Here is a 27270-nt window from a genome sequence, read left to right as displayed (position 1 = left end):
CAATCAAAAGTCACTCTATAGTCATGAACTAAACGACTGCATTTCAAATCTGAACTGGGTGCTATATTTCTTTGCCATGGATCTATTTTAACCACTTACCCATAGCATCTCTATTTGGGGGCGAACATTTGGCAAAAATAGCTACAAGCTCAACACAACGCACTGTGAGCTTGTAGGTCATCTATTGTTGGTGAATATTCGGTACAGGGATATAAATAGGTATAAATAACATCTGTTGGTCATTTCTGAAGAAGTTATTATTCAAATCAGATGAAACCCCAGACCCCAAATCAAGATATTGAAATGAGCTTCAGGTATTAATTGTAGGAACACAATATATCTGACAATTCTATCTTTTATCTCCAGCTACGATACAACGGCCTTCTGGAGACCATCAGGATTCGGAGAGATGGTTTCTCTTGGAGACCTTCTTTCAAGGAGTTTGCCCAGAGGTACATCTGGAAACAAACCTAGCATGGTTATATTGACCTCACAATTTATTTTTATGCGCGGCTACCATTAATGTGCCTCTTATAATGTGGATTAATAGCTGTTATTTCTGTTAACTATATTACACTCCTTCCATTTTCAGGTACAACATACTGCTTATAAAGCCAGGTTTACCAGTAAACAAGGAAAGGTATATGTTTTTTCTTCTTCTCATATCTCTAATAATGGACAAAATTGTCTTTTTAGATGGGGTGGTTTTGGCTTTAGACCTACGTACCTAACGTGAATTAATTCCGTATTGTTTTTCATTTTATTTTATATAGTTGTATGTCCATTTTGAACACGACTGAAATCCATGGCTGGAAGTGTGGGTAAGTTGGCCTTTGTCAGTTGTATTCAGTCCTCAGTATTGACTACAGACGAGGCATTGAGACCTTTTTTTATTAATGTATGAATGAAAGCATAACAATTTTGTTTTGTGTGCTGCTGTTGCAGGTCAACGCGTCTCTTCTTCAAGTACTGGCACCAAGAACAATTTGCTTCGCTGCTGGAAAAGCTGGCCAAAGCAGCTACAATCATTCAGAAGAGTAAGAACCACCAACGTACTGTAGTGTACACAACTACACAACATAGAGAAACAAACTCTATGGCAAATTGTGGAACTTTAATGTTATGTTAACAAGACAAAGTAGATGAGTGTTTGTGTGTGTGTGTGTGTTGGGTGGGCGGGGGGGGGGGGGGGGGGGCATCCTTTGATGCCGTAAAATGACGGTTACAAAATCTTCCAGGTTTCGTAGGTATCGCAGGTTATATAAGATATTTTTTGTCGTGTTTGCAGATTACCGTACTCTGTGCTGTAGGAGGAAGTACCTGGCCTTGCTGGCGGAGGTGCGGAGAAAAGCACAGGCCAAGAGAGAGAGGGAGGAAGAGGAGGAGAGGAGGAGAAAAGAGATGGAGGAGGAGGAGGAGGAAGAAGAAGAGGAGGAAATGAGTATTCATCAGGATGAAGAGCAGGAGAACCAAAGTGAGAGGATGGAAGTCACTGTATATACTGTGCAGCGTTTGTCCTTTGAAATGTAGTTACCCTATTGTACTGAATATAAGACTAGGATCTTTTGGAAAAATGGAGGTTGTCTTATAATCAGAGTAGTCTAAATATTCTGCACAATATGGTAATTTCTTGATGAAACCTTAAACATTCAAGGAAAAATGCATTGGTCACAGACAGTAGGAATAGGATGCAGATTCAGCTGCATTTAAGAAGGGAACAAAACGCTCAAACTTGACATGCTACCTAGCAAAATGTAAAAATAAATGTAGCCAAAACACTCGACTAGAGGCGATCGACAACAACGGGAGGTATGATTAAATCTCCCGCGACTAGCAACGGGACTGCGGTGGGCCGTCTGACACATGATCTTTGCTTAGAATTGGACGGAATGATTTGGATCAAGAGTTATTCACGTTTTAAGATGTTCGGTCTTGTCGGCTAAACAGGGCGGAGAACTTTGTCCTGTGCGCTCAGGGTATTAAGGAGATGATTTAGTATTTATCTATATTTCTAACTCATGTTTTGCCCCCCCCCCCCCCCCCCCAGTGCCAGTGTCCCCCCCAGTGCCTCTACCCAGAAGGAAGAAGCCTCAGCCCAGACCTCGCTCCCTCTTCACTGCTGTGGGCGACATCAAGGCTCCTGTGCCACGGCCACGCAGCAAGCAGTTTGAGGTGGGTCTAAAGATCTACGGCCTTTTCCTAAATGTTCATTATATTGTTTAGTTTTCCCTAAAACTAAACGGTTTCATATTTGTCTAATATGAAGGAAAACAAGTTAGGTAAATAAAAACACACAATGTTTGTAGATCATGGGTTCCTAAAGTGGGGTCCGGGGACCCCCAGGGGGTACCTAGCTCAATTTGAGATAGTTAGGAACCAAATGGACCCTTATGGGTCTGTAACTCAGAGAGTGTACAAATGGAACGGGTCCATTTGGTTCCATTTGTACACTCTGAGTTAAATTTACAGTGGTTTTACGATATAAATTGGGGTACCAGAGATAGAAATGCCATTAAATCGGGGATCCGTAGCATAATGTGTGTGAAACACACAAAAATATGTTTCGGAATCAGTGCTAGAGCCGTAAAAATCCTCAGTTATCGGGGTCACTGGCATATGTTTTCGAATGGGGGGTCCGTGGCTTAATAAATGTTGATTTCGTGTCCTTGACACGAAAAAGTTTGGGAACCACTGTTGTAGATCACGTAATCGAAACCTCCCCGGCTCAGTTCAAGATGGACACCTGCGTTGTTGACTCATTTGTCTGTCTCTTTGCACTAAAAAAATACAAATAAATAAAACTGGATGCCACTACTGGCACTAAAAAAAAACATAGACCCACATGAGTGGGTCTCACATGAGTGGGTCTACCCGTATGGTTCCATTTGGTTTCATTTTACGCTCTCAAGAGTTAAAAGTGTCCATTTTGGTTACCAACTCTCATTAGTTGGGGACCACCTGCAAACCCCCTCAAGGACCACTGGTTGAAAACCACTGATATGGAACACATATACTGTACAATCTTGTCTCTCACTCTCTCCAGGCCATGCCGTTTGACAACGACCTAGAGCTGCACACTCACCTAGCGGGGCTGGTGGGTTCTGAGGGAGAGGAGGAGCGAGCCAGGAGGAGGAAGAACAGGGGGAACACCATCCGTTGGTTCAAGGAGACCCAGGCCCGGAAGGTGGCGCGCAACGGAGCCTTCCCATGCTGGTTCCATGGCATGATACCCCGCAGGTGAGACAGAGGGAGAGGAGAGGAGGGGGAGAGGGAGGCATGGATATGAGACAAACGGGCTGACGACATATTTTCAGATGGGGGGGGGGGGGGGTCGGCGGCCAATTTCATATATTTTTGGGCCCTAGCATCCCTAGATCTGCAAGAAAATGGCACACCTACAATGCGCTCACAAATTTCGCAACACATTGTGAGCTGCCACAGTCAAAAACTGTTGGGCTTTTCCCCTTGCACACCTGGGTCCCATTACTCGCTACCAAGTATAAATGAGTAACCACCCCCTGTGGTGGTTACCATGGTGAGTAATAATGCCACACCTCTGCACCAGTGGTTTTCAACCAGTGTTTCGGGGACCACCAGTGGTCCATGAGGGGGTTCCAGATGGTCCCTAGCTTCCCAGATCTTTAACTCTTTGAGAGTGTAAAATTACATTGTACGCTCTCAAGAGTTAAATTATTGTTAAACATCTGCATTCATTAATTTACAAGAAGTCTACAGAATTAGAGAATGTAAAATAATTGTTATTTTGCCTGTCATCTCTCCTATGATACCAACATCAATAACAAAATCTTATCCAATGATAACAACATTCTGTTTGGGGTCTGCAAGTATAAATCTCATCAAATTGTCTGTGGCTCAAATGCTGAATAAATAATGGAACTTTATATGAAAAAGGTTGAAAACCACTGTGCTATCTAAATTACATTCTTAACATTGTGGTCAAGAAAAACAAGCGCAAGTAACAAAACCATGAGCACGAATTGCCAAGATGTGTGACTGTGCATGGTAGCCATATCAGAGAACATCCAAAACGGGGAGCACGCACATCTCAAAAGATGTTGACAAAAATATACATACATAAAGAAGGTAGGAAGTCCGCACACCGTCTAAACGTTGATTCCTGACCATTATTTCCTAATAAACTACTGGGAGCTTAAGAACGGTGTGCGGACTTCCTACCTTCTTTCTGGTCGCCATATCATTCATAGTCAGTCGCTAGCATCCTTCAAAGCAGCAGGTGGCAGGAAAGAGTACAAGTTTAACCTAGCAGCATTTAGGCCATGCATAAAGACCTTGAGAAGAGAAGTTGTGTGAAGTACCACAAGATGGTCACATATTTCATCAGGTCACCAATCTCACCATAACACGGTGAGATTCGACCATAATTATGTTGTCCCCAACACAACCGGCGATGTTGGTATAGACGACTGGTCCGTGACTGTTATCTGTCCTTTCAGACAAGCGGAGGATCTTCTACGAGACAAACCCATCGGGTGTTTCCTGATCAGAGTGGGTCAGAGTCGGGAGGGATACACCCTGTCATACAGGTATGATAATTAGCAGTAATTACCGCGATGACGTTCTTTGTCACGATCATGGCCGTCAACTGTGATGCTGTATACTAGGTTTAAGGCGCAGCTAAATCCCAACAACAACATCATCTCTGCTTTGCTGACTCAGGGGTGAGAACCGCTGTCGACACTACATGATCGAGATGCAGTCCAACGGGAAATACGTGATCTTGGGGGAAGACAAGGCCCATCGCGCCCTGACCGACCTGGTGGAGTACCACACGAGGACGGGGCTCAAGCCCTTCATGGAGCTGCTCACCACTCCTTGTGGACAGGTGAGCTTAGCAACAGAGCTGCTCACCACTCCTTGTGGACAGGTGAGCTTAGCAACAGAGCTGCTCACCACTCCTTGTGGACAGGTGAGCTTAGCAACAGAGCTGCTCACCACTCCTTGTGGACAGGTGAGCTTAGCAACAGAGCTGCTCACCACTCCTTGTGGACAGGTGACAGCTGCAAAAAAATAATTTAAGTTGAAATGAAGTTGTACATTCCGTATGAAACTGAGTAAAGTGAGAAAGTTTACTCTTCAAATCATTTGGCTTCTCTTAGTAATGCGTCTCATCCCTCAGTCATGACATTTAAGTCTTTTTGCAAATGCCACAATAGAGGGTATGCGCGTGACATCATCATCATACCCTAAAGTTATGTGGGAACGTCTACTGAGTGGCAAAAACTACTTTCTGGCCTTGACAGTCCATACATTCAAACAGAAAAATCTGATTGCATTAAAGAACGTTAAACTCTCTTTGTCACCCACTTTGCCACTCGATTTCCCACTCACTTTATGCATGCGCATACCCTCAATAGCGACAGTTGAGTGACAGTCTGCTTATACTTCCAGACATGCGACAGGGAAACAGACTACGAGGAGCTCAAGGGGCTCCGCCACCGGTCCGCCTGCGATCGCGGAGGGCTCGGACGTGGAGAGGAGGAGGAGGACGAGGAGGAGGAGGAGAAGGAAGAGAGGGTGGAATCTGGCCTGGACAAGGTCCGCTTGGAGCTCCAGAGACTGTTTCTTCCTCCGGGACAAAACTCGGCGGGCATGGACGACGAGAAGAGGCCGCCGGTTCTTCGCAGGGTCTCCGACCGCAGACAGAAGTTTGAGTTCGGAGGCAGCGGGTGGGAAGGAACGCCCCGCCGCCATGGAGGCAGCGGAGGGGAGGATGAGGAGGAGGACGACGATGATGGAGAAAAGGATCACAGAAGGCCTTTCCCCAGGCTGTACCCCTCCATACGCCTGGCCATGAGGGAGATTCGACAGATCCAACAGGTTAGAATGGTTGAAAGCATAGATATAAAAACCTACAGTATTTACCTCATTGGGGCGACCTGTATCGCACTGTAAGGTGGAAGTCAAGAAGAAGTGCGGAAGTGCTTTTCCGGGACTGATCAACTCGATCCAAGGGCGCTTTGTCATGACAAAACAAACGTTTACATTGTTTACATCGTCACAGAAGCTTGCCTCCTCACGAGATACAGACGCCCCATAGCAGAAGGAGGCATCTACTCTGCCTTTCTATGTCTATGGTTGAATAACGGGGTTGTGGCGATCAAAAGCAGTAGATTTACATTAGTGGCTACTTTGCTCTCTCTCTCAATACCTTTCCTGTCTTGTAGGGGCATATTCTTGGCTCAGCCACATACTACAACGCAGTTAATCTAATGTCAGAATGTCATTTGTGTAACAAAGCCAGCTCTTTTCACAATTAATCTACAACTCGACCAACTCCATCTCAATGAAGGTCTTTTCATGTCTTTGTTTTTTTGCTAAGCAGAACTTCTCTGACAACCAGAACCCATCCCACGTGTCTTGAGGTCCTCCCAAGGAGAGGTAAGGTGATGCAAACACTGGGTCGGGACCCATTTGGGGGTCTAATTAAGTGTCAATTTGGGGGTCCTTGACATGAAAAGGTTTGGGAACAACTGCACTACAGTACTTCCATTAGACCATTACACTGCCTCCACTAATAAAACGATACTGTAAAAATAAGATTCTAAAATGTTGTGGATTAATTTGTATCTAATGTATAGTAAAACAAACTGTGTCATGTGAAAATAGCAGCTCACAAATCACAATGCATCATCTATTTTTGACAATTTGCCCATAACAGGGCAGTAACCACATAAAAGTTTTTTAAGTGTTCATTTTGTGTAGTAGTTGTGTAATTCATTGTATTTTGTTGTTTTTATTTCAGATTTTAAACCAAAGGAAAGACTTCCTCCAGAGCTGCTATATTTATTATGCTGCATATCTGAGTGATCTGAAAGAAAATAGGTGGTTCCAAATGTGTGGTCAAGTTTCAACTAGAAGTCTCTAGTATTTAACTTAACTTAACTTTAACTTTTTGTTTATTTACGTGTAACTTATTCACAGTAATTTCCCATTCAGTGGTTTATTGAATAAATGTGTTTTCATTGTTCGTAAATATCTGGTCTTTTTCTTTTTTAATTATTCCTCAAGAAAACCACTAAATGCATACCAACCTGTCCTCTGAGCCATGAGAAACTGCAGGCGTCCAATCTCTCAGTACTCACACCCTCACCCAATGGACTGGACAGTGCAGCTTTCTTCTGAGCTAACATTTAAAACAAGTCTATTCTCAAAGTCAAGTAATAGTTGCAGTTCTGATTGAAGTGTGTCTCTTAACTCAGCCGTTTGATGCAAAATGCAGTTGAATCAACAGTCGACTTGCAGAAGTCTGCAGAGTGCAGACCATGTTTAGAAGTAGACTGTTTCTCCCAGAGGTAGAAAACTGTCGTTCCCTGATGTCATCGCTAGGGACACATGCATCAGTAGGCAGGAACATGGGGATGGCGATGAAGGACCAGAAGTCTGGCGTGGCATTGTGAAATCCATGATCTCGACTGCAGTCGAAAAATGATGTTTAGAAGATGAATTTTGCATTCATAAAACCCTGCTTCCTATTTTACCATGAGTATGGTATTCAAAGATCAGGCCGGTTTTACCTGCAAAGTCTTTCAAAATCATACCGAGATAAATATGAAAAATAATGGACGAATGGACAAAGGATTCATGCCAGTATTTATTCGCATAACTCAGAAATCCAGATGTTGTAAAATGTTAGGGCTTTTACTTGTACAGTCGTCACCTGGCAAAAAAAGAAAAAAGGATAATGCTGCAATTGAATGTTTTTCCTGTTCAACATCTTTCCCTCTTGCTTGTTGGTCTGGGCAGCAGCCGCAGCACTAGAAGTTGGGCTTCATAGAACTAGTCAATTAACTCAATTCCTTTACTGGATATTCCATGCCTCATTGATCTTTAACTCTTTAAACCAAGAGTCAGCATGCCAATCTAACTCTTCGTGTTCTACTTCGACAGGGAGAGGTTCTTGTGCATCCAGTGAACGAGGACAGGAATCTGTGAGAACAACACAAATCGAATCAGAAATGTAAATCTCATAAAGCTGGCCATGTTCAGATATCTCTCAGAAAAGAAAAAATAATCACTAACACAAACCCCAGATTCAAACCGTAAGAACAGCATCAACATGGGTCTCACATTGCAAGTCTTCTTCGTGTAGAATATTGACAGCAGACACTGGAGGCACAAGAAATCAGTAATGTGACGGCACACCAAGTGTAATGTACAGTTTGTACACTAGTGTAATGTCAGATAAAACATTCTGAAACTGCAAACAGGCCTACATTAGACTGTTCAAGATTGTCGATTAAATGGAATCTCAGACTAAAGCAGTATCAAGACAACTCTACTGCTATGTAAAAGCAATACATATTCTTGTTTAAATTGATACATTGTCACATCAGCCTATTCTATCTTGAATATCCCTTTGCCTTTGGCAGCAGGGCTATTCCCTTCCGTCCATGTTTTTCTATAATGGCTGATTTAGAAAAAACTAAACAATAAAGAAATTCACCTCTCTTTGATATCTCTGGCCATGTTGTCTTCAGGATGTTGTCTAGTTGAACTCTCAAACCAGACACAGCATCACTTACATCTGTGAAGGAACCCAGAAGATGGGCAACAACACTGGGTAAGGCCGGAGATACACTGGGCCTGGAGAGATACTGGAAACTCTGGAGGGAATGGAACAGACAGGACAGAAGATAAATATCAAGAAATAAACTGATTTGTTATACAGCTAGTTTAGTCAAGCTATAATATAATTATAATAAATACTTTTTAGCCACCCCTCCGGCCCTCGCTCCCCCAAATGAGCCTCTGAAAGACTAAATAACAGAGAGAAAGACTATGGTTTGAAAATGAAACTAGATAAAGTGCCCCTCGGGCGGGGCACAGGTCTCCAACCAGGGCAGGTCAGGTTGTGGCCTCCTGGTGGCGCCATGTATTTACCTGGCTTGGGGCGCCCCCACTGGCTTGGCGCCCTGGGCAATCGCCCAGCATGCCCAGCGCAATAACCGGCCCTGCTTCTGAGTAGGGTATAGGTCAGTGCGGGGCCACTCAGCACGCCTGGGGCGCAGTGCACTAGAATTTAGAGTGCACCGAATAAACAAATGACCAGAGGGCGCACGGGTGCGCTCAGTGCGAATTTCCAAACGCACCCAATATAACATAATATCGTTACCGTCAGGCAGAAATCTCCAATGTTGAAAAAACACTGAAAATTAGGCGTGCATGATTATGAAATTATGACCAATATCCGATCTCCGACTATTTGCAGGGTCGTATCTGACGATACCGATTCTGATATTATACGGATTACGATGCCTTCAAATACACAAAACAATAATTTGAGTCATTTGACGGTGACATTATTATTGCGTCATTAATATCTGTATTCTGTGAAAATAATCTATATTATTTTGAGACCGATCCGATACATATATGGCATTTTTATGGCCGATTTGATTTTGATATGCTACTGATTATATTGTGCATCACTACTGAAAATCTATGGAACCTGAATGAAATGGATGGTGTCATCAGTTTTGGACAGCTCCCCCAGGTCAGCGTATCTCCTCTCCAGCATGGCGATCTCCTTCTCCAGCTGCCTCAGGTGTCCCTCAGTCTGAGCCCCTGCAGTATTCTGCTGGCCTCGGATTAGTTTTTTGACCTCACTGCGCATTCTTTCAATGGAGACGATCGTCTCGGAGAAGATCTTGTCAGTGGCAGCCAGTTGTGCTTCCGCAGAGTTCTGGTTGAGGAAACATGGAACGAGGAAACACAGCGCACGTATGTTCTGTATCTTTTGTTTGTTTCTTTCCTCACCTATGATCTGATTCTAGATAATTCTAATATGATGCATTGATAAAAATGGGTAGCTGCAGTGAAACAATCATTTTATCCATGCAAATTTGTGTACACATGGCTAGTCTTGTTGTATAGGTTGCTTGTTCTCTGCTAACAGTCATTATCTGCAAGCATGAAACAAATTATACTTTCGTACCCTGACCCCAATAACACAATATCAAATCAATATAAATTATCATCATAATATCAGCTCACCTTCAGGGTCTTCAAGACTTGTGTCATGTCTATCAGCTCCTTCTTTCTCTCTTGGATCTCCTGCTGTATATTTTGCTGAATTGTTGCCAGCTGTTTCTGCAGAAAATCAGCATTTAGAAGTGTTTGGTTTAGAGATCCAAACCTAATCCTAAATCCTAACTCAACAACTATACATCCATCCATCAACCAACCACTTATCCGGAATCGGTTGTGGGGGCAACGGTTCCGCTGAGCAGAGCTCTCGACTTCCCTTTCCTGAGAAATATTAGTACCGTAAACTTCCTCCTGGGAATCCCAAGGCGTTCTCAGGCCAGTGTGGACTGGAGATGTAATCCCCCCCATCTGGTCCTTGGTCTGCCTCGGGGTCTCTTCCCAGTGCAGTGGGACATGCAGCGAGGCATCCGTACTACTGTAGATGCCTGAACCGCTTAAGCTGGCTCCTTTACAAGCGAAGGAGCAGCGGCTCTACTCCGAATCATGCTCGGGTGACTGAACTTCTCACTCTCTCTCTAAGGAAGATGCCAGCCACCCATCTAAGAAAACTAATTTTTCGCTTTTTTTCCGCAACCTTATTCTTACGGTATTGACCCACTCTTCATGACCATATAGGTGAGAGTAGAAACGAAGATTGCTTGGTAGACCGAGAGCTTTGCCTTCTGGCTTTTTAACTTAACTTTTAAGGGAAGACCTCCACACACTCGACTTACTAATAACAGGCGACAAAGCAGCAGACTGCAGACACGTAGAGAATGAACCCGCACACTGTCACTTTCTGGTTCAAAATGCATTTTTGACATTTTGAAAAAAATTAAGAATTTATTTTTACTTTTTTGAAAGTTAGTTAATCAAAAAAAGAATGACAACCAGTTTTCCTTTTTAGATTAGTCATGATCATTGCATTTCAAACATTAACTGTAATTTTACCTTGTCCCACCGTGCGATTGTCGTCCTTACCCGTTTCTCAGTCTTCTCTGCTGCAGCCAACACAGTGTCATGCCACTTATGCTCTTCCATGGCACACACAACACAGACACACTGCTGGTCTGTGCGACAGAACACCTCCTTCAGCTTGTGATGACTGGAGCACATCTTCTCCTGCAGTTTGTTTGTGGCCGGGACCAGCGTGTGCTTCTGCAGCACGGGGACACTGTAGTGAGGCTGCAGGTGAGTCTCGCAGTACGAGGCCAGACACGCCAGACAACACTTGAGGGCTTTGAGACGTCTGGTTCCGGAGCAGAAGTCACAGGCCACGTCTGCTGGACCGGCGTAGACCACAGACGCAGAGGGTCTCGCCTTCCTCAACTTCTCCACAACCTGTAAAGTAAAAATCACACTGTATCATTATACATAGGCCTACATAGTACATACATATTGTCAATGGGAATTTAATTGTGTTGGGACAAAATAGACGATTTGCTCGTCCACCAACAACGGAAATTATTCATTCATTGTCAAAGGCATTTAATGTTTATGTTAACACGAAAATAGCTGATTTGCTCAGACACATACATTCTCCATTCATTGTCAATTTAATGGCATTTAATGTTTGTTAGGACAAGAATCTACACTATAGCTGAAAATAGGAGGGGCTAGCGCCCCTCAAAAAGTAATGGACAGGGGGGGTGGGGGGCATTCACTGATGACCAAAAAACAGGAATCAATGAGGTTCAGGATGATATAAGTTAAACACACAGAAATAATTGAATCTGCTAATCCCTAGGGCTTTTAGTGTTCCTTTTTAACAATCATTGTCAAATCGATCGTTTCGTAGGCCTACTATTTGCAAACTGTTAATAAAGTATTCAATCAAAGTCGAACTCTCTCTCACCTCAGCCAGCATGGTGTTCCTCTTGAGAACAGGTTTTATCCATAGAATGTCTCTGCACTGGGGACAGCTGTATCCCGCTCCATCCGCCCGCCTGCAGGACCAGTAGGCCTCAATGCAGTGACCACAGTAGCTGTGTCCACATGGTAGAGACACTGGTTCCCTCAGAAGGTCCAGGCAGATGGAACAGCAGAACCGATCCGGGTCCAGAACAAATCCCTGCAGATGTGCCATAGTGTCCTTTATTGTGTATTAGTCTATGCAGATTTCGTTCGTTTCCTTTATATAAATAAAATACCGGTATTTTGTTTTAAGAGAAACTAAGGAGAATTATGGAAAGGACTGAGCGAAAGGGGTGGTTTCCTGGTTGTGTGTTACAGCAATACTGTGCAGTGTGCACTGTCTCATCACACCTTAATTAATTGTAACAAAGTCTGCCCAATGACATGAGACAGCATTTACTGCTGGATTCAGTAGAACCACACATTTAAATTCCTATTTCCTATACAATCCGGCCTCATATGTGTTGCTAATAAGACAATCCATGTCAGAATCAAGTGCTAAGAAAAACAAAAGAGGGAGCGCACCTGGCTGTATTAATCAGTGAATCCGCATGGTGACCTTCAAGTGGCGCTGTTGAGCAACCTGCAAGTGGCAGCGTTGAGCAGCCTAAACTAAAGGGCCATTTAACACAGCACTAATAACTAACTATACCAATACAAGTATAGTGCACTGCTCAGTTCAAACAGGTTTTTTCACAAACTTATCACAAATGTATTTTATTACAGTACAGACAATAGACACAAATGCAGACAAGACAGGGTGCTATAAATACCTGAGTTTCTAAAGACGCCTTCTAAAACCTTTCTAAAAGCCTTCAATATCTTTTAAAAAATTACAATAATAATAATAATAATGATGTTGCTATGCTACTACATGTATAGCAATAATAACTAATGAGACACAGAGGTAGCATCCGGCTTCAAAGGTAAAACAACGTATAGGTTGCACCGGGTATGGGTAATTAAAATGAAATATGCACTATTTGGAATGACTATAGTTATGGGGGATAGAACACTGTCAAAAAGATTTGATACAATTAAAACATTTGAAAGGAAAGGGGAGACAGGGCACACCGTTTTAAAAGCTCCCCAAACTATTTATTGACAACAGAGCGGACAACAATAGGCTATTTTCATTTTTTTCAAATCCTCAAAAATGATGAAAAACGGCGTACTATAGTATGCCGTACGAGATAGAAACAGAAAACTGTCAGGATTTAGATTTTTTATTTTTATTTTGACAGGCCAGTTGGTCAGTATTTAAAACCAAATGGGGAAGAAAAGACAGAAGAGATGTAAAAAGATCAATGCTGTCTTTCAAGAGCAGTTGTTTTTATTTTTTTATGTTTTTCATCCTGAAGGCAGCAGCTGGTGACTACAAATCCTTACGCTCATCCAGAGCTCTCATCATATTCTGGACCCACGGTAGATAAGGGTCCATACAGAGATGGTGAGATTTCTCTGTGACCACACTGTGCAAAAGAAACAAACAAATTATTACTCAGAATAGCATGGTAGTTTGTGACTTAGCCTGCAAGGGTTCCCACACCTTACAGGCCACGACCCCCCCAAAATAATCCTATTTGAACTGGAGACCCCCCAAAGAAATCATTGGAACTGGGGATCCCCCAAAATAATCCTATTTGAACTGGAGACCCCCCAAAGGAATCATTGGAACTGGGGATCCCCCAAAATAATCCTATTTGAACTGGAGACCCCCCAAAGGAATCATTGGAACTGGGGATCCCCCAAAATAATCATATTTTAACTGGGGAGCCCCCCACACAGACAAGGACTTGAAATTGTAGGCATTACATTTAGTTTGACTCGGTTTCACAGATAAATAATATTGTAAAAATATAGCCGAACTACACACAACGCCTCACACTGCGAGGCGTTTTGTGTGCTTGTAGATCAGCTATTTTCCACAATGTTTGCCTGATACCAATTTGGTATTAAAACTTAAATTGTCACTTTGGATTAGACATACATACCCTGTAGCCAACCTTTTATTGCTATGTTGTTGTATTTTTACTGTTTACTGAGAAAACAATGTTGCACATCATCTGGGGACCTCCCAAAATAATTTGGGAACCACTTAAAAAAGGGGCCTATGTACAATTATTTTATTTACATTTTACTCCAAACCAGGGGTCATCAATATGTCCGTGCAGTACACTGACAGTTGTGTCCGTGGCAACTTCTAGATTTAGTTTTTACACACAATTATAATGTTCTTATTTTGATCATAAGACCCAATTACTGCATGAATGTCAAGGTTCCAGGTTTTCTGCAGAATATGTATGACACTGATTTACTACCGGACTGTGGTACATTAGGAGCACAACTAGTGCTAGTGGTTCTCAAATGTTTTATTTGCAAGGACCCTATTGTTACCCTAAATGTTTTATTTGCAAGGATTTCTAGTGGATTTCTAGTGGATTTCTAGTTCAGAGTTACAGACCTGCTATGGTCATTCGGGGCTATAGCTCTTCATGTGTTTCTGATTATTATTATTGTGCACTCATTTTGTATGTCCAACGTACGTCTGTGGCAAAAATGGAATTTTTACACCACCACAAGCCAGCATGGCGATGATCACTGCTCTAAACCAGTGGTTCCCAAACTTTTTCATGTCAAGGACCCCCAAATTGACACTGATTAGCTCACAGACCCCCATTTGTGACCCCCGGGGGGTCCCTGACTGTCACCCCCCATAAGAGAAGATTTTTAGCAGTGAAGGGTCCATTTGGTTCCATTTGTACACTCTCAGAGTTACAGACCCATAAAGGGTCCATTTCGTTCCAAACTATCATTTAGCTGGGGACCCCCTACCCACTTTGGGAACGACCACTGCTCCAAACACTTACATGACTCCCGTCTTTGGACAGAGGCGATCCGTCATGTAATAAGACCTCAGGCGTTTGATGTTCACTCTCTTCGGGTAGAATTTGAAACAGCAGTCATCATGGCCACTTCCATCTGCGTATACCATTTTATTTATTACTTGATATATAAAAAAGCTTGTTATGACATGGAAAAACAGGCCGGTAGTAATACAGTATTAGCATGCATTATTTATGACCACTTGGTAGAGATACTTAGTTGGTATACTCTTTGGTAGAGAAGATAAAAACATAATTATTATGTTTGTAATAAGGTCACTAAAAAGTTAAAAACAAATGTACTTACAGTGGGCTGTCACAGAGCAGTATAGCACAGCTATCAGGATATACAGCAGGACACTGTGAGTACTGGTTCCCATGGTCAAAACCTTCTGCAGAGAGTTATACTTGTTGGCTGGGTGTGTTGTCAACAGACACTAGCTGTGGCACATTAGTAGTCTATTCCCTTCTTCCTCTACCAGTGTATGTATTCTCGACGGATGTATTTGTCTTCTTCTTTGTGTTTGTGCATGTGTGTGTGTGTGTGTGTGTGTGTGTGTGTGTGTGTGTGTGTGTGTGTGTGTGTGTGTGTGTGTGTGTGTGTGTGTGTGTGTGTGTGTGTGTGGAATCTGCCTGTACTGCATTACTGCAACTTTCTCATCTCAATCAACAGGCTAAACCTCTTAACCTCTGTGTAGTAGCACTAGAAATGGCTCCAGGCTCCAATGAAAATGTGGAATGCATATACCCTTCCCTAGTCAATAGCTGTTATATCCGTTGTCATAGCACCCATTTTAACTGTCTGTCTGTCTGTCTGTCTGTCTGTCTGTCTGTCTGTCTGTCTGCCTTTTTACATGGAGATTGACGTGGCAGTTTTACACACTCTAAACGTGTGAGGAACCATGAGGCAAGCAAGTTCCCTTTGTAGATCTTTATTTAACGTGTACAGCCGTGCACGGATGCTGCAGCTCACAGGTTTGGGGACCCCTGGATTAAATGGTCACTCAGTTGGTTGAGAACATTATGGGGCTAAACCAAGGCCTGTTTCAGCCAGGCCAGTGCATTTGTACAAATGAAAATGAAACTCAAACTTCAATTGATGAACTTCGTAATGGACTCCGTAATTAAGGCATCACACACACACACACACACACACACACACACACACACACACACACACACACACACACACACACACACACACACACACACACACACACACACACACACACACACACACAGGGAAAGCATACAGGGATGCAAATATTTTAGGTCACAAGTAAGTACAAGTAAAAGTATTGAAAATTAGAAATACGCCATTAAAGTAAAAAAACAATACCTCAAAATAATACTTAAGTACAGTAGTAGTATATAAACTAAATGTACTTAGTTACTTTGCAGCACTGCATACATTGCTACTAAAAGCTACGCTCATTCAGAGTCCTCATGGTCTTCTGGACCCAGTTGAGAGCAGGGTCCATGCAGATATGGACATTCTTCACTGTCACCACACTGCAAGAAGCAAGACAACAATGTGTTACTAGAACTACAGATATGGACCTTCTTCACTGTCACCACACTGCAAAGAGACACCAAAAAAATGTGTTACTAGAACAGGGGTTCTCAACCCGTGGGTCGCGACACCCTGGGGAGTCGCCAAAAAGGGTTGAAAACCACTGTACTAGAATATTGGGGAAAAAAACACACACACACACACACACACACACACACACACACACACAACACAGTATATATAGCCTTTTTTTACTACCCAAACTTACATGATTCCCGTCTTTCCACAGCGGATATCGGTCTGGTAATACTTTTTCAAGAGGTCGATCTTCACTCTCTTTTGGTAGAAGGAAAAACAGCAGTTTTTCGGGCCAATGGCATCTGCATAAAATGTGATTTGTTAATTATAATGGTTCCATTTTATGACATGACAACTGATATTCTATAGTACTTTTTTTTAATATATATATATATATATATATAGTTGTTTTCTCCATCATTGAATGACCAAATCAGACGGGGGAAAAAAGTTGTAATTAGGTGGTTTGAACGACAGTAACTCCGTTAGATCCTCAGCTCAAACTTAGAAGGTTTTTGCCAGAAGCGCTAGTGTTTAATACTTGTTCATTGGTTCAATATTTGTAAAAACCTACACACGGGCGTGAAGGGTGTTCAACAGCACAGATTTATTAAAGAAATTATTATTTGAATTATTTTAAACTTTAGCTGTTGAAAATTAGCAGATCTACAAGCTTGTTTTTATTGTGAAAATGTGTGCAAATCTTTGAATATATATTCTTTCACAGCGAACATTCCCCGGAACAACATATTTTCAGATGGGGGTCCACGGCCAAATACATAATTATCATTCTTGACGTGAAGTAGTTTGAGAACCACTGACATAGAAACATAGGTTTGTAATGGTCTTAATGGATTGACTTACTGTTGGCCGCTGCAGAGCAGCAGAGGGCAGCTGCCATCAGGATGCCAAGCAGGACAATATGACGGGTTCCCATGGTCACAACTTCTCCAGAGGATGATGGATGGATGGATGCAATGCAGACTGAAATGACAGCTCTCCTTAGCCACTACAAAAGTTGTCTAAATGAAAGATAGTCTGTTCTGTTGTTTTATAAAGAACAAAGAGAAACTGCAAGAGGTGGGAGGAGGGTGGATGGCTTCGTGGTTACAGTCAGAGGCGGAAAGATGCTTCATGCGACAAATAATTCCACTCGATTCGTTTCCAAAGGTCAAAGAAGTCAAAAGAAAGACCACATGCATCTCACAAAGGAAACGCATATGGTTAAGCTCAAGTTCCGCTCCCAGAGCCGAAGAGTTCTTTTTTTTTAAATATATATATTATTATTTTTTATCCCACGATTTTGTAACCCATTTTTCACCCCTGTGCCAATCATCTACTGTGATCCTGGGCTCTACACACCCTCCGCCAACCTGGGGAGAGCAACGGACTTAACTCATGCTCCCTTCATGCCTGAGTGTCCAAGTTGCTCCTTTACACCTGACAGGGGGGAGTTTCCCTGGTTGGACGTAGCGCGTGGAAGGAACACGTTATTCCAACCAGTTCCTTTCCCCTCCATCAGGCGCCCCGAGCCGAAGAGTTCTGATAATCCTCATGGGGATTGATGTTGTTGGCAACATCCTGCACAACTACTGTAAATTAAGGACATGTGCGGTGCAGTGAATGTAAACAGCCCGAGGCTCCAGCGCCTGCATTCGGACTTGCAAGCCTACACCAGACATGTTTGCAGCACCGTCATAGCACTGCCCTCTGAGCTTACTCACTGGTAGTGCGTATCTGATCAAGACGTCTTCCCTGTCTGACACTGATGTAGTACAGACAGTAAAAACAAAAATATAACATTTCCATCTAATCTAAAAAGAAATCTATGCAATTAGGCTTAAATAATTATGTTAAATTAAATTTGTTTACGGGTTAAATGGTCACTCAGTTGATTGAGAACATTAAGAGCCTAAACCAGGCCATGCATTTGTACAAATAAATTAAAGTCAAACTTCAATTGAACGTGACTCCCGCGCACGCACACACGTGCACGCGCACGTGCACACACACACACACACACACACACACACACACACACACACACACACACACACACACACACACACACACACACAGGTGCCCTTGCACCTTGAGACCGGGAGGTATAGAACATAAAAATTCATTCATTCATTCACACAGAGTTAGACTTTTAATTTTTTTTTTTTTTTTACATACACAGGAAAAGCAATAAGCATACAATGCAAATATGTTAGGTCACAAAACTCATGGATATGTTCTCATGATACAGTACAACAACACATGTACACACTCCATGGGCACATAAGAAGTAACTAACTAAAGCTTTCAAATAATTGCAGTACAATATTTGCCTCTGAGAATTAGACAGTGGAGTAGAAGTCAAAGTATTGAAAATGAGAAATACGCCATGAAAGTAAAACAATACCTCAACATAATACAAGTACAGTAGTAGTATATAAACTAAATGTACTTAGTTACTTTGTAGCACTGCATACATTGCTACTAAAAGCTTCTCTCATTGACCACCCTCATGGTCCTCTGGACCCAGTTGAGAGCAGGGTTCATGCAGATATGGACATTCTTCAATGTCACCACACTGCAAAGAGAAGAGACACCACAACAATGTGTTACTAGAAAGATATGGACCTTCTTCACTGTCACCACAGTGCAAAGAGAAGAGAAGATATGGACCTTCTTCACTGTTACTCTGTTACTATAGTGCACACACACACACACACACACACACACACACACACACACACACACACACACACACACACACACACACACACACACACACACACACATACATTATTACATATAACACAGTATATAGCCTTTTTTAACTGCCCAAACTTACACGATTGCTGGCTTTCCACTGCAGCGGATATCGGTCTGGTAATATCCTTTCAGGAGACTGATCTGCACTTTCTTTCCGTAGAAGGCAAAACAGCAGTCATTCGGGCCAACTGCATCTGCATCAAATGTGATTTTTTAAATTATAATGGTTCCATAAATGACAAACAAACAAAACAACAACATTCCATGACATGACAACCCCCCCCTACCTCCAATACAAATTGATCGCTACAATAACCTTAATAATAGAGAAAGTACAAATAATTACTGAAACCAGATATAATCATTAAGGAAAGTTTATGCATGTACTATGTGTACTATATGTAAACTCTTTATTTCCATTTTCTTCTTTCACAGCAAACATTTTTAACTCAGACATTTGCTTCTGCAGGGGGTCCCTGGAACAACATATTTTCAGATGGTGGTCCCCGGCCAAATACATATCATTCTGAGGGTCCTTGACATTAAACAGTTTGAGAACCACTGACATATAGAAACATAGGTTTGTAATGGTCTTAATGGATTGACTTACTGTTGGGCGCTGCAGAGCAGCAGATCAGAGCTGCCATCAGGATGCCAAGCAGGACAATGAGGCGGGTTCCCATGGTCACACCTTCTCCAGAGGATGATGGATGGATGGAGACTAAAATGACAGCTCTCCTTAGCCACTGCAAAATATGTCTAAATAAAAAGAAGTCCGTTCTGATGTTTTATAAAGAACAAGGAGAAACTGCAAGAGGTGGGAGGAGGGTCACAGGAGCGGAAAGATGCTTAATTGCGACAAACAAGTAGTTTCGAAATGTTAAAAGAAGCCAAAAGAAAGACCTCATGAATCTCACAAAGGAAACGCATATAAACTCAAGTTCCGCTACGATGATCGATATACGTTTGTGCTTGTTGTACTTCTAAGCATGACAAAGTGAAAGACTTACAAAGGAAGAATTCTTAATCACCATTACTAGATAGCTATAGTCTTATGTTTCAAAGCACATTAGGACCGCAGACAGCATCGAAAGAGATGCAGTGTATGTCAATATTTATAAAGACAAATAGAGTCCACAACACTGTTCTTGTTGAATATGTACAGCTCTTTATTTAATAAAACTGTAATATATTTATATATATATTATGTACACACTTCAAGTGAAACACAGATCCAGTGTTTACCTGTCTGCCCCGCATTCCTAACTACAGTATGCGTATCTATCAGCCCAGGCCTCTAAAAACAGATGGTGCCCCATTTGTAAATCTAAAAGACAAAAAAAAAAACACAAATTGCCCAGGTAAATAACTGGCCAAGACAAATCATCAAGGATAGCATTTCAGCTCCGGATTTCATTAGATTACACATTTTAACCAAACAGAACCGGGTGTTGTTGACGTGTACAATAACGTGACGTTCTGTGATAGGAGGGTTGAGGGGCACAGGATACGCAACGCAGGGCATGGTCATTTCATACACAGGTCAGACTTTACTGTAACAACCAGGGTAACAAACCTATTTTTTTCACCTCTTTCTAATTTCTTAGAAATGTCACTTAAGACACAAACACACATTTGAAAAGCAACACACATTTGCATCGTTAACCGTAGTCACGTGCAAAACAAAACAGAAACACTAAAATGCTAAAACCATGGTTAATTTAAATTTTTGCAAGTGATGACACTATCTTTTATCATGAGGCACAAATAAAGGCATGTGTGCAAACAGCTTTATTGCAGTAATGCAGTGCTCATCACACTGAGGGGGAAGTGGGGAGAGAGGAGTGCATCTAGAAAAGTGATCCAAACGGCCAGGACATGTGATGAGATACTGTACACATCAACCCATTTAGACATGAGGCCCATTCTAAATTCGCCTTCTAAATCGTGTGTTTGATTTTTGATTCAAATTATTATTAATATTATTATTTTTAATCATGTTGCTATCATTTGTGGTCGAGTGGAAACCTTGTACAGCATCATGTCCAACACTAACCTTTTTAAATTATCATTTTAAAAACAATTTAAAATAGTGACAATTAGTGAAAAAATTGCCAATCTACAAGCACACAATTAGATCTGCTATTTTCATTACTCTTGTGCAACACTCTTATGAAGTAGCAGGGCTTTAATTTACGAACAAACTAACATTTTAAACTTGCAGATACGAGGTTACTGCCGACAGTGACGGTTTAAGGTACCTTCAGACGGGCATCGATGTCTGCTCCAGGTGTGTTCATGAGGGGCGCGACAACACAGGTCTGCTCATGAGGGGCGCGACAACACAGGTCTGCTCATGAGGGGCGCGACAACACAGGTCTGCTCATGAGGGGCGCAACAACACAGGTCTGCTCATGAGGGGCGCGACAACACAGGTCTGCTCATGAGGGGCGACAACACAAGCAGAACCAAAAAAAAAGCTCAACAGAATCCAGGTCTGGTTAGTTAGGTCTAGTCAATCGCGGGCGTGTGCACAGAACGAGCACGCCCGCGACAACTTCACGGGACCGCGCCCACGTAAATACGCTTGCGTTGTCGCCTCTCGACTTCTCCGCGCAAAAAAACGCAGGTCTCATTGAGAACGAATTACTAGGCGTGTTAATTGCTGCCCGTTTGAAAGGACCTAAATATATATGAAAATATATTATATAAAAAAAATGAAAGGACTTAAAATATGGTAACGACTAAAATGACACTTTCCCGGATTTAAAGGTAGAACGTGGCTTTCCAGGTCTAAATGGGTTAGAACAGGGGTTCCCAAACGGTGGTACGCGACCACCTTCTAGCGTGACATGAAAAGGCTAATAGTGGCGCTATGGTTTTAATTTAAATATATGAACATATTATGCCAATATATGGCAAGTATACAAGCAGAATATATGCCATATTCAGGTTCATATATGTGGATATATGCACATAATGTGGATATAAGTATACAGTATGTATGTGGTCGATTTCGAATATGTTGCACATATACAAATATATATGTTCATACATTTAATTTCCATGTGGGGAGTGTACGTGTCAGCTAGGTCAGGAGGTAACAGGGGCACCCCCTGTTACCTCCTTACGCACGGCCAAAATAGTTTGGGAACCGCTGGGTTAGAGCATAAAACAGCAGTACTGCCAGCAACATAACATGGATTAAAATAACTTAGTTTGCATTATGTACAATAGACCATACACTGTAATATGCTAGCAGCCAAAATGAGTATTGAGGGCCCAGATCTTTAATTTGGAGTAATCGTCATCATCACAAACATTCATCATCTATTGGAGCTCCAGCTATTTAAGAGAATAGATTAGAAACCGTGGCGATTTACGCCTAACTGCCATTTATGCATCCATTACTGGCTGCGGTTCACACCTCAAACCCAGAGGAGCTCAGGTTTTGTGATGAATGATATTTCACTTTAAAAAACCTTGTCATTTTATCGTCTTCTCTATCAGCCCGGACAGTTTTTAAGTTGCTCGATTAGGTGTTTAGATATTTGATATTCATTCATTTAGCTGCTCTCTTCCTATACAAACCCATTGTAACTTCAACCTCCATTTTAACCCTGATAGATTCAAAGAAAACATCTGTCATTTCTTCTGGTGAAAAAAAAAGAAGAAAAAAAAAGAAAGAAACACGGGCACCTCACGTATTAAGAGGGCAGTATCAGTCACCAGAAAAACAGTATGGGTGTTTTCGATGAATCCGTCATGGTTAAAATGGAGGTTGAAGTTACAATGGGGTTGTACTTTGTACAGGAAGGGGGCAGCTAAAATGAGCATCAAATATCTAAACACTGACTCAAGCAACTTAAAAACTGTCTGGGTTGTTCACATAAACCTGATGGAGTAGACGATAAAATGACCAAAAGCTTATTTTAAAAGCTGCTGGGAGGACAAAAAGGCGTTTGGAAAGCACAGCACTGCCCCTCCCCCTAGCAAGGCAGAATGTGGCTGGCTGGCTGACGACAGAAATCCTATAAAATCCTTCCGTTAAGGTGCGAGTCAAAAGTGACATTATCATTCTACCAATACAGTATTAACCAGTTGAATGAGAAAAAGAGTACCAGTACTTGTCCCTGTAGATGGGAGGGCAAAAAAGCCCCGACAAACTACTTTTTTTCCACCCTGATGCTGAACATAATCATCAACTTCTTCAACTTCACACAATCATCTGTATCAGATTAACGGACGATTTATACGTATACAGCGTACAATCACTTTGCTTGACCTATTTTCAGCAAACGTACAACAAAGTATAAATATCGCTTGTTAAACTATAGGCTTTTTTTTAAATGATAGGTTAGTTAAATTGTATGTAGTATGAGACATCGGCCAAAACGAGGCCTGTTTCAGCCCGGTCTTGCTTTTTGTACAAATAAATAAAACTTCAAGTGAGGCCTCCATAACGAAGACATCACACTCAGACCAAGACCTGCTAGGAGACACAATAAAACATAAAGACAAAATTAAGATCTGAAATGGAGCCGTGGAAAGAGAGGTGGCCTGTTATAATATGCTATTAACTTTAACTGTCCAAAGAGGAACAAATGGACCAGCGCCATCGCTACGTATACGTGCAATACGCACTGTGCGCCGAGGGGCGCCAACAAAATGTGCCATAATCAAAATAAAATGTTAATAACAAGCGGCCGCGTGTGCGTCCTCGCAAACAGCAGAAGTCGGGAGGGAGGGGGGGGTCCCTGACGTACAGTGCACACTGTCCAACCATGGAACCATTCCAGCTTCCTCTTCCATAAATACACTTTACTAGCAGAAAATCACTCCATTATCCAGGCAGCTTAGGTACCTCTTCTAAGAGGGGTTAAAACTTATCTTTAAAAAGTAACAAAGCGTTGCTCTCTCCGAGACACAAGAGAACATCCGTTTAGGATGGTCAATGTAAAAAAAAAAAGAAAGATGAGGGAAAAAAAGGCTCCTAAAAACCCTTCCGTCTCCTTTTCAAGTGAGTGAGCTTCTATCCAATAAATAAATAGCAGCCTGCGGCTTTGTCCTTCCTTGGGAAACGTGTTCTTCATGGAATGGCGTAAAAACAAAACCAAAAAACAATAAAATTAAAAAACTGACAACTGAACAATGCGTGGAAGTCACGACGAGGTCACGACGAGCAACGAGTTTGACAAGAACCTCGCCCCGTGCTGTAGGTGAAGTGATGACGGTGAGGTTCGGGCGGGAGGGAAAGAAAACCGAGAAGAAGGCAGAGCGAGGGGACATCAAAGACCACGAGGAAGTCAGAGATGAAAGACAAGACAGAGAGAGGTGAGGGACACAGACAGAGAGAGGTGGGGGACACAGACAGAGAGAGGTGGGGGACACAGACAGAGAGAGGTGAGGGACACAGACAGAGAGAGGTGGGGGACACAGACAGAGAGAGGTGAGGGACACAGACAGAGAGAGGTGAGGGACACAGACAGAGAGAGGGAAACAGTACTTCATAATGTGTCCCAGAGAGGGGTCAGTCGGTGGCAGAAAGCCAGAGACATACTGTATACAGTATGTTCAGTACAAACATTACACACAGGATACATTCTTCAGCCTCTTCCTGCTACAGTCTCCAGGCCATGAGCTTGCTCGGGGAGGGGCACAGTGTTGGGCGTTGGTTGGGGGAGGGGGGGTTATAATAAGGCCTCGGAAAGGCCCCCGTCCCTTTGCAGGCCTCTCCACCGTCCTCCAGACAGACGCGTACGCCGTACGTCGGGCCACCCAACCCACCTGTCGACCCAGCCAGTCTACACAACGCTCCCTGGGGTTTAAAGAGACAGACCTCGTCCCAGCTGTATAGAAACTGTGTTCAAGTACCGCCGCCCCCGCAACGCAGGAAGCGTTCTATGCAGCCTGTTTGTTCAGATTCCAGTGACTTGGGGCTGCATCGGGTCGAATGCCAACCGGGTTATACTAGTGCTTGAGCCCTGGAGTTATTGTGTGTGTGTGTGTGTGTGTGTGTGTGTGGGGGGCGGTTCTCCATGTTGAAGTGCTCTCTCTCTCTCGTCAGCGCTTCAGAACAGGGCTGCCTCTCTCCTGCTCCTTCAGCAAGGCCTGTAGAACCTGAGGGCGAGAGTGAGCAGCAAACAACTCATTCACCCATTCATTTTATGAAAATATAATCACTGTGTAAAGCAGTTGAAAGGAGGATTGAAATGTAAACAGTGTGTGTGTGTGTGTGTGTGTGTGTGTGTATGTACGAGTACGCTTACATAATGTTTTCATTTTATTATTATCCTGTCTATGTGTCATCTCCCACAAGCATTTATCTACTGTTTTTACTTTTTATTTACTGAGTTGGCAACACATATTGTAATGTTCGATTGTTTGTCTTTTTACTTTCTGTATGTCCTTGTATGTCATTTCTGTTCATGAAAAATGAATAAAATTTAAGTTGAAAAAAAAAAGAAATGTAAACAGTGTGTGCTTGTGCCAATGATACTAATGTGTGTGAGGGGCGGGCAAACTCCGACTCTTAAAGTGAACGCGTATGGTGGCACCTGGAACTGGGAACAGCTAGCCACAATAAAAGAGTTAATACGTTTTGGATTAGATTTTTCGGGTACAGGCTTTAGTTTAACTTTAGACCGACAGCCTACCTCAAACCCTAACCTAACCCTAACCACAAGCAGGGGAGCAGTGCATGTCCGACCGCATGTCCGACCGTTGTTTCTGCATGTCGGTCCGTTGGTGTGTCTAATCTGCCAGTGCATCCCGATCTTTCTGGTGGTCCCCGACTGGCACTAAACATTTTCAGAAGGGGGTCTGCAGCTACAACACAGTACATGGTATAATACAGTAAGGGTATTGTAGCTGTATTGCAGCTTCAACTCGGGGAGTCCTTGACATGATAAAGTTGCTGGCTGACTGCTCTGCCTATACGTTCTGGTGCGTTGTTTACCTGCGGCCACTTGCGGTTGCGGCTGTTCATGTGCACGGCGGCGATGTTCTGGAAGAGCCCGTCGGCGGGCACCAGGTCGGGCAGGCGCGTCAGGAACTGGGCCATGTGGATGAAGTCCATGCTGGTCAGAACCTCCTGGTAGAGGCGCAGCAGGCCCAGCGCCGTGCGGAACAGGAACTCCTCGCCGTCGCGGCAGAACACGTCCCACACGCGGCACGCCAGGTCCAGCGGCAGGGGCTTACTGTACAGTGTGAAGATCCTAGGAAGGGAAGAACAGGGGCTTACTGTACAGTGTGAAGATCCTAGGAAGGGAAGAATGAAGCAAAAGCTCAAGACTGAAAATGTAATAGATAAAAAGAGAGAGGATCCGGGCACTCAAAAGTTAAAAACGAGGAACGCCTTTATTGAATTAAAAAGGCAACTGCCAACATGTGTCGACCAACAAGGTCTTCATCAGGGCAAGAATAAAAAGAATAAAATGTAATGAGGGTGTTTAAGGCCGACCAGCTGAAGAAATCATGACATTTCTGAGCCAATTCATGTTTCCGGAAGATGCTTCTAAACTTCTATTCTAGTTTGATCACTTCACAATAATCATCTTTCATCTTAAAATAACTAATGACTATAAATAGCAGATCTACAAGCTCACAACGTGTTGTGAGTTTGTAGATCTGCTATTTTCGGTGCGCAGCAATGCTTTCACAGAAGCTTCAGATGCTTTCACAGAAGCTTCAGATGCTTTCACACTGGCTTCTATGGAAGCCAAAAGGACTGAAATCAGTCATGGCGACTGAGAACTTTAATCCATGTGGAAGCGAGGGAGGCGCAAAGTTCCATCAGTCCCTTTCCGTGTCGTTGTAATCGCGGTGCGGGTGCGATAAATGACAAGTAAAAAACGGAAGCAAGATGGTGTGGCAAAAAAGTCTGTACTTCAATGTTTGGGTTTCACTGATGTGAAAGCCATTCTGGTTTTCATCTTCAACTAAGTTTTTTTTTTTTTTGTTCACAGGAGCCAGTTGCACCACCTCACACTAAGTTCAAACTCAGCCTAGTTATAGCTTAAATGGCTTTTAAGTCGAGACATTACTAGTAAAAAGCCATTTAAGCTGTTTGAAAAACTAAGATACTAGGCAAAATGAGGCAGAGTATAA

At 42.7% G+C, this 27270-nt stretch overlaps 4 protein-coding genes and 1 long non-coding RNA gene across 8 annotated transcripts in view; 1 reads left to right on the top strand and 4 right to left on the bottom strand.

Annotated features, from left to right (window-relative positions):
* The window catches only part of LOC308335729 (myosin-IIIb), a 29352-nt gene extending 22343 nt beyond the window's left edge, over nucleotides 1-7009 (top strand). The window contains exons 19-30 of the mRNA XM_080792897.1: nucleotides 367-452; nucleotides 593-640; nucleotides 774-821; nucleotides 946-1037; nucleotides 1289-1474; nucleotides 2048-2172; nucleotides 3044-3237; nucleotides 4476-4565; nucleotides 4699-4864; nucleotides 5431-5859; nucleotides 6365-6420; nucleotides 6785-7009. Of these exons, the coding sequence (XP_080649023.1) occupies nucleotides 367-452; nucleotides 593-640; nucleotides 774-821; nucleotides 946-1037; nucleotides 1289-1474; nucleotides 2048-2172; nucleotides 3044-3237; nucleotides 4476-4565; nucleotides 4699-4864; nucleotides 5431-5859; nucleotides 6365-6403 (1503 nt within the window). The 3' untranslated portion in view covers nucleotides 6404-6420; nucleotides 6785-7009. The remainder of the gene's footprint in view (nucleotides 1-366; nucleotides 453-592; nucleotides 641-773; nucleotides 822-945; nucleotides 1038-1288; nucleotides 1475-2047; nucleotides 2173-3043; nucleotides 3238-4475; nucleotides 4566-4698; nucleotides 4865-5430; nucleotides 5860-6364; nucleotides 6421-6784) is intronic.
* Nucleotides 7010-7917: 908 nt separating this feature from the next.
* On the bottom strand, nucleotides 7918-12094 carry LOC308335200 (E3 ubiquitin-protein ligase TRIM47-like; the record flags this gene model as incomplete). The annotated part of the gene is made up of 7 exons (XM_080792212.1): nucleotides 7918-7968; nucleotides 8110-8148; nucleotides 8565-8645; nucleotides 9491-9724; nucleotides 10036-10131; nucleotides 10990-11349; nucleotides 11864-12094. The coding sequence occupies 7 exons, from the start codon at nucleotides 12092-12094 to the stop codon at nucleotides 7918-7920; spliced, it is 1092 nt and encodes a 363-aa protein (XP_080648338.1).
* Nucleotides 12095-13216: 1122 nt separating this feature from the next.
* On the bottom strand, nucleotides 13217-15240 carry LOC308335710. Its single transcript, XR_013966081.1, has 3 exons — nucleotides 15115-15240; nucleotides 14793-14904; nucleotides 13217-13394 (listed from the first exon to the last, which is right to left on the bottom strand). It is a non-coding gene; the product is annotated as an uncharacterized lncRNA (long non-coding RNA).
* Nucleotides 15241-15790: 550 nt separating this feature from the next.
* Nucleotides 15791-21916, bottom strand: ccl36.1 (chemokine (C-C motif) ligand 36, duplicate 1). Of its 3 annotated transcripts, none has more exons than XM_080792666.1 (4): nucleotides 21904-21916; nucleotides 19772-19896; nucleotides 19241-19355; nucleotides 15791-16319 (listed from the first exon to the last, which is right to left on the bottom strand). In XM_080792666.1, the coding sequence occupies exons 2-4, from the start codon at nucleotides 19842-19844 to the stop codon at nucleotides 16226-16228; spliced, it is 282 nt and encodes a 93-aa protein (XP_080648792.1). In that variant the 5' UTR covers nucleotides 19845-19896; nucleotides 21904-21916; the 3' UTR covers nucleotides 15791-16225. The 3 variants fall into 3 exon arrangements, with proteins under 3 accessions (XP_080648792.1, XP_080648793.1, XP_080648791.1); XM_080792665.1 differs by lacking the exon at nucleotides 15791-16319 and adding an exon at nucleotides 18566-18976; XM_080792667.1 differs by lacking the exons at nucleotides 19241-19355; nucleotides 19772-19896; nucleotides 21904-21916 and adding exons at nucleotides 16589-16700; nucleotides 17263-17502 and having other exon boundaries at nucleotides 15804-16319.
* Nucleotides 20325-27270, bottom strand: part of tbc1d14 (TBC1 domain family, member 14) — a 59441-nt gene continuing 52495 nt past the window's right edge. For both annotated transcript variants that reach the window (XM_080792664.1, XM_080792663.1), the window contains exons 15-16: nucleotides 26120-26378; nucleotides 20325-25281 (exon numbers count right to left, since the gene is read on the bottom strand). In XM_080792664.1, the coding sequence (XP_080648790.1) occupies nucleotides 25225-25281; nucleotides 26120-26378 (316 nt within the window). In that variant the 3' untranslated portion in view covers nucleotides 20325-25224. The remainder of the gene's footprint in view (nucleotides 25282-26119; nucleotides 26379-27270) is intronic.

This window comes from Protomyctophum bolini (genome assembly GCF_963924005.1).
Source record: "Protomyctophum bolini genome assembly, chromosome: 20".
NCBI classification, from domain to species: Eukaryota; Metazoa; Chordata; class Actinopteri; order Myctophiformes; family Myctophidae; genus Protomyctophum; species Protomyctophum bolini.
The sequence above is the reverse complement of the archived record's forward strand: the minus strand, read 5'-3'. Positions and strand labels throughout refer to the sequence as shown.

Bases quoted from the DNA above. Each gene is read 5' to 3' on its own strand.
- ccl36.1 (XM_080792666.1), bottom strand. From the start codon at position 19,844: ATGGGAACCCGCCTCATTGTCCTGCTTGGCATCCTGATGGCAGCTCTG. The intron at 19,356-19,771 runs GTAAGTCAATCC...CATTTGATGCAG, and splicing joins CTGCTCTGCAGCGCCCAACA to ATGCAGTTGGCCCGAATGAC. The intron at 16,320-19,240 runs GTAAGTTTGGGC...TGCTTCTTGCAG, and splicing joins AGTGGAAAGCCAGCAATCGT to TGTGGTGACAGTGAAGAATG.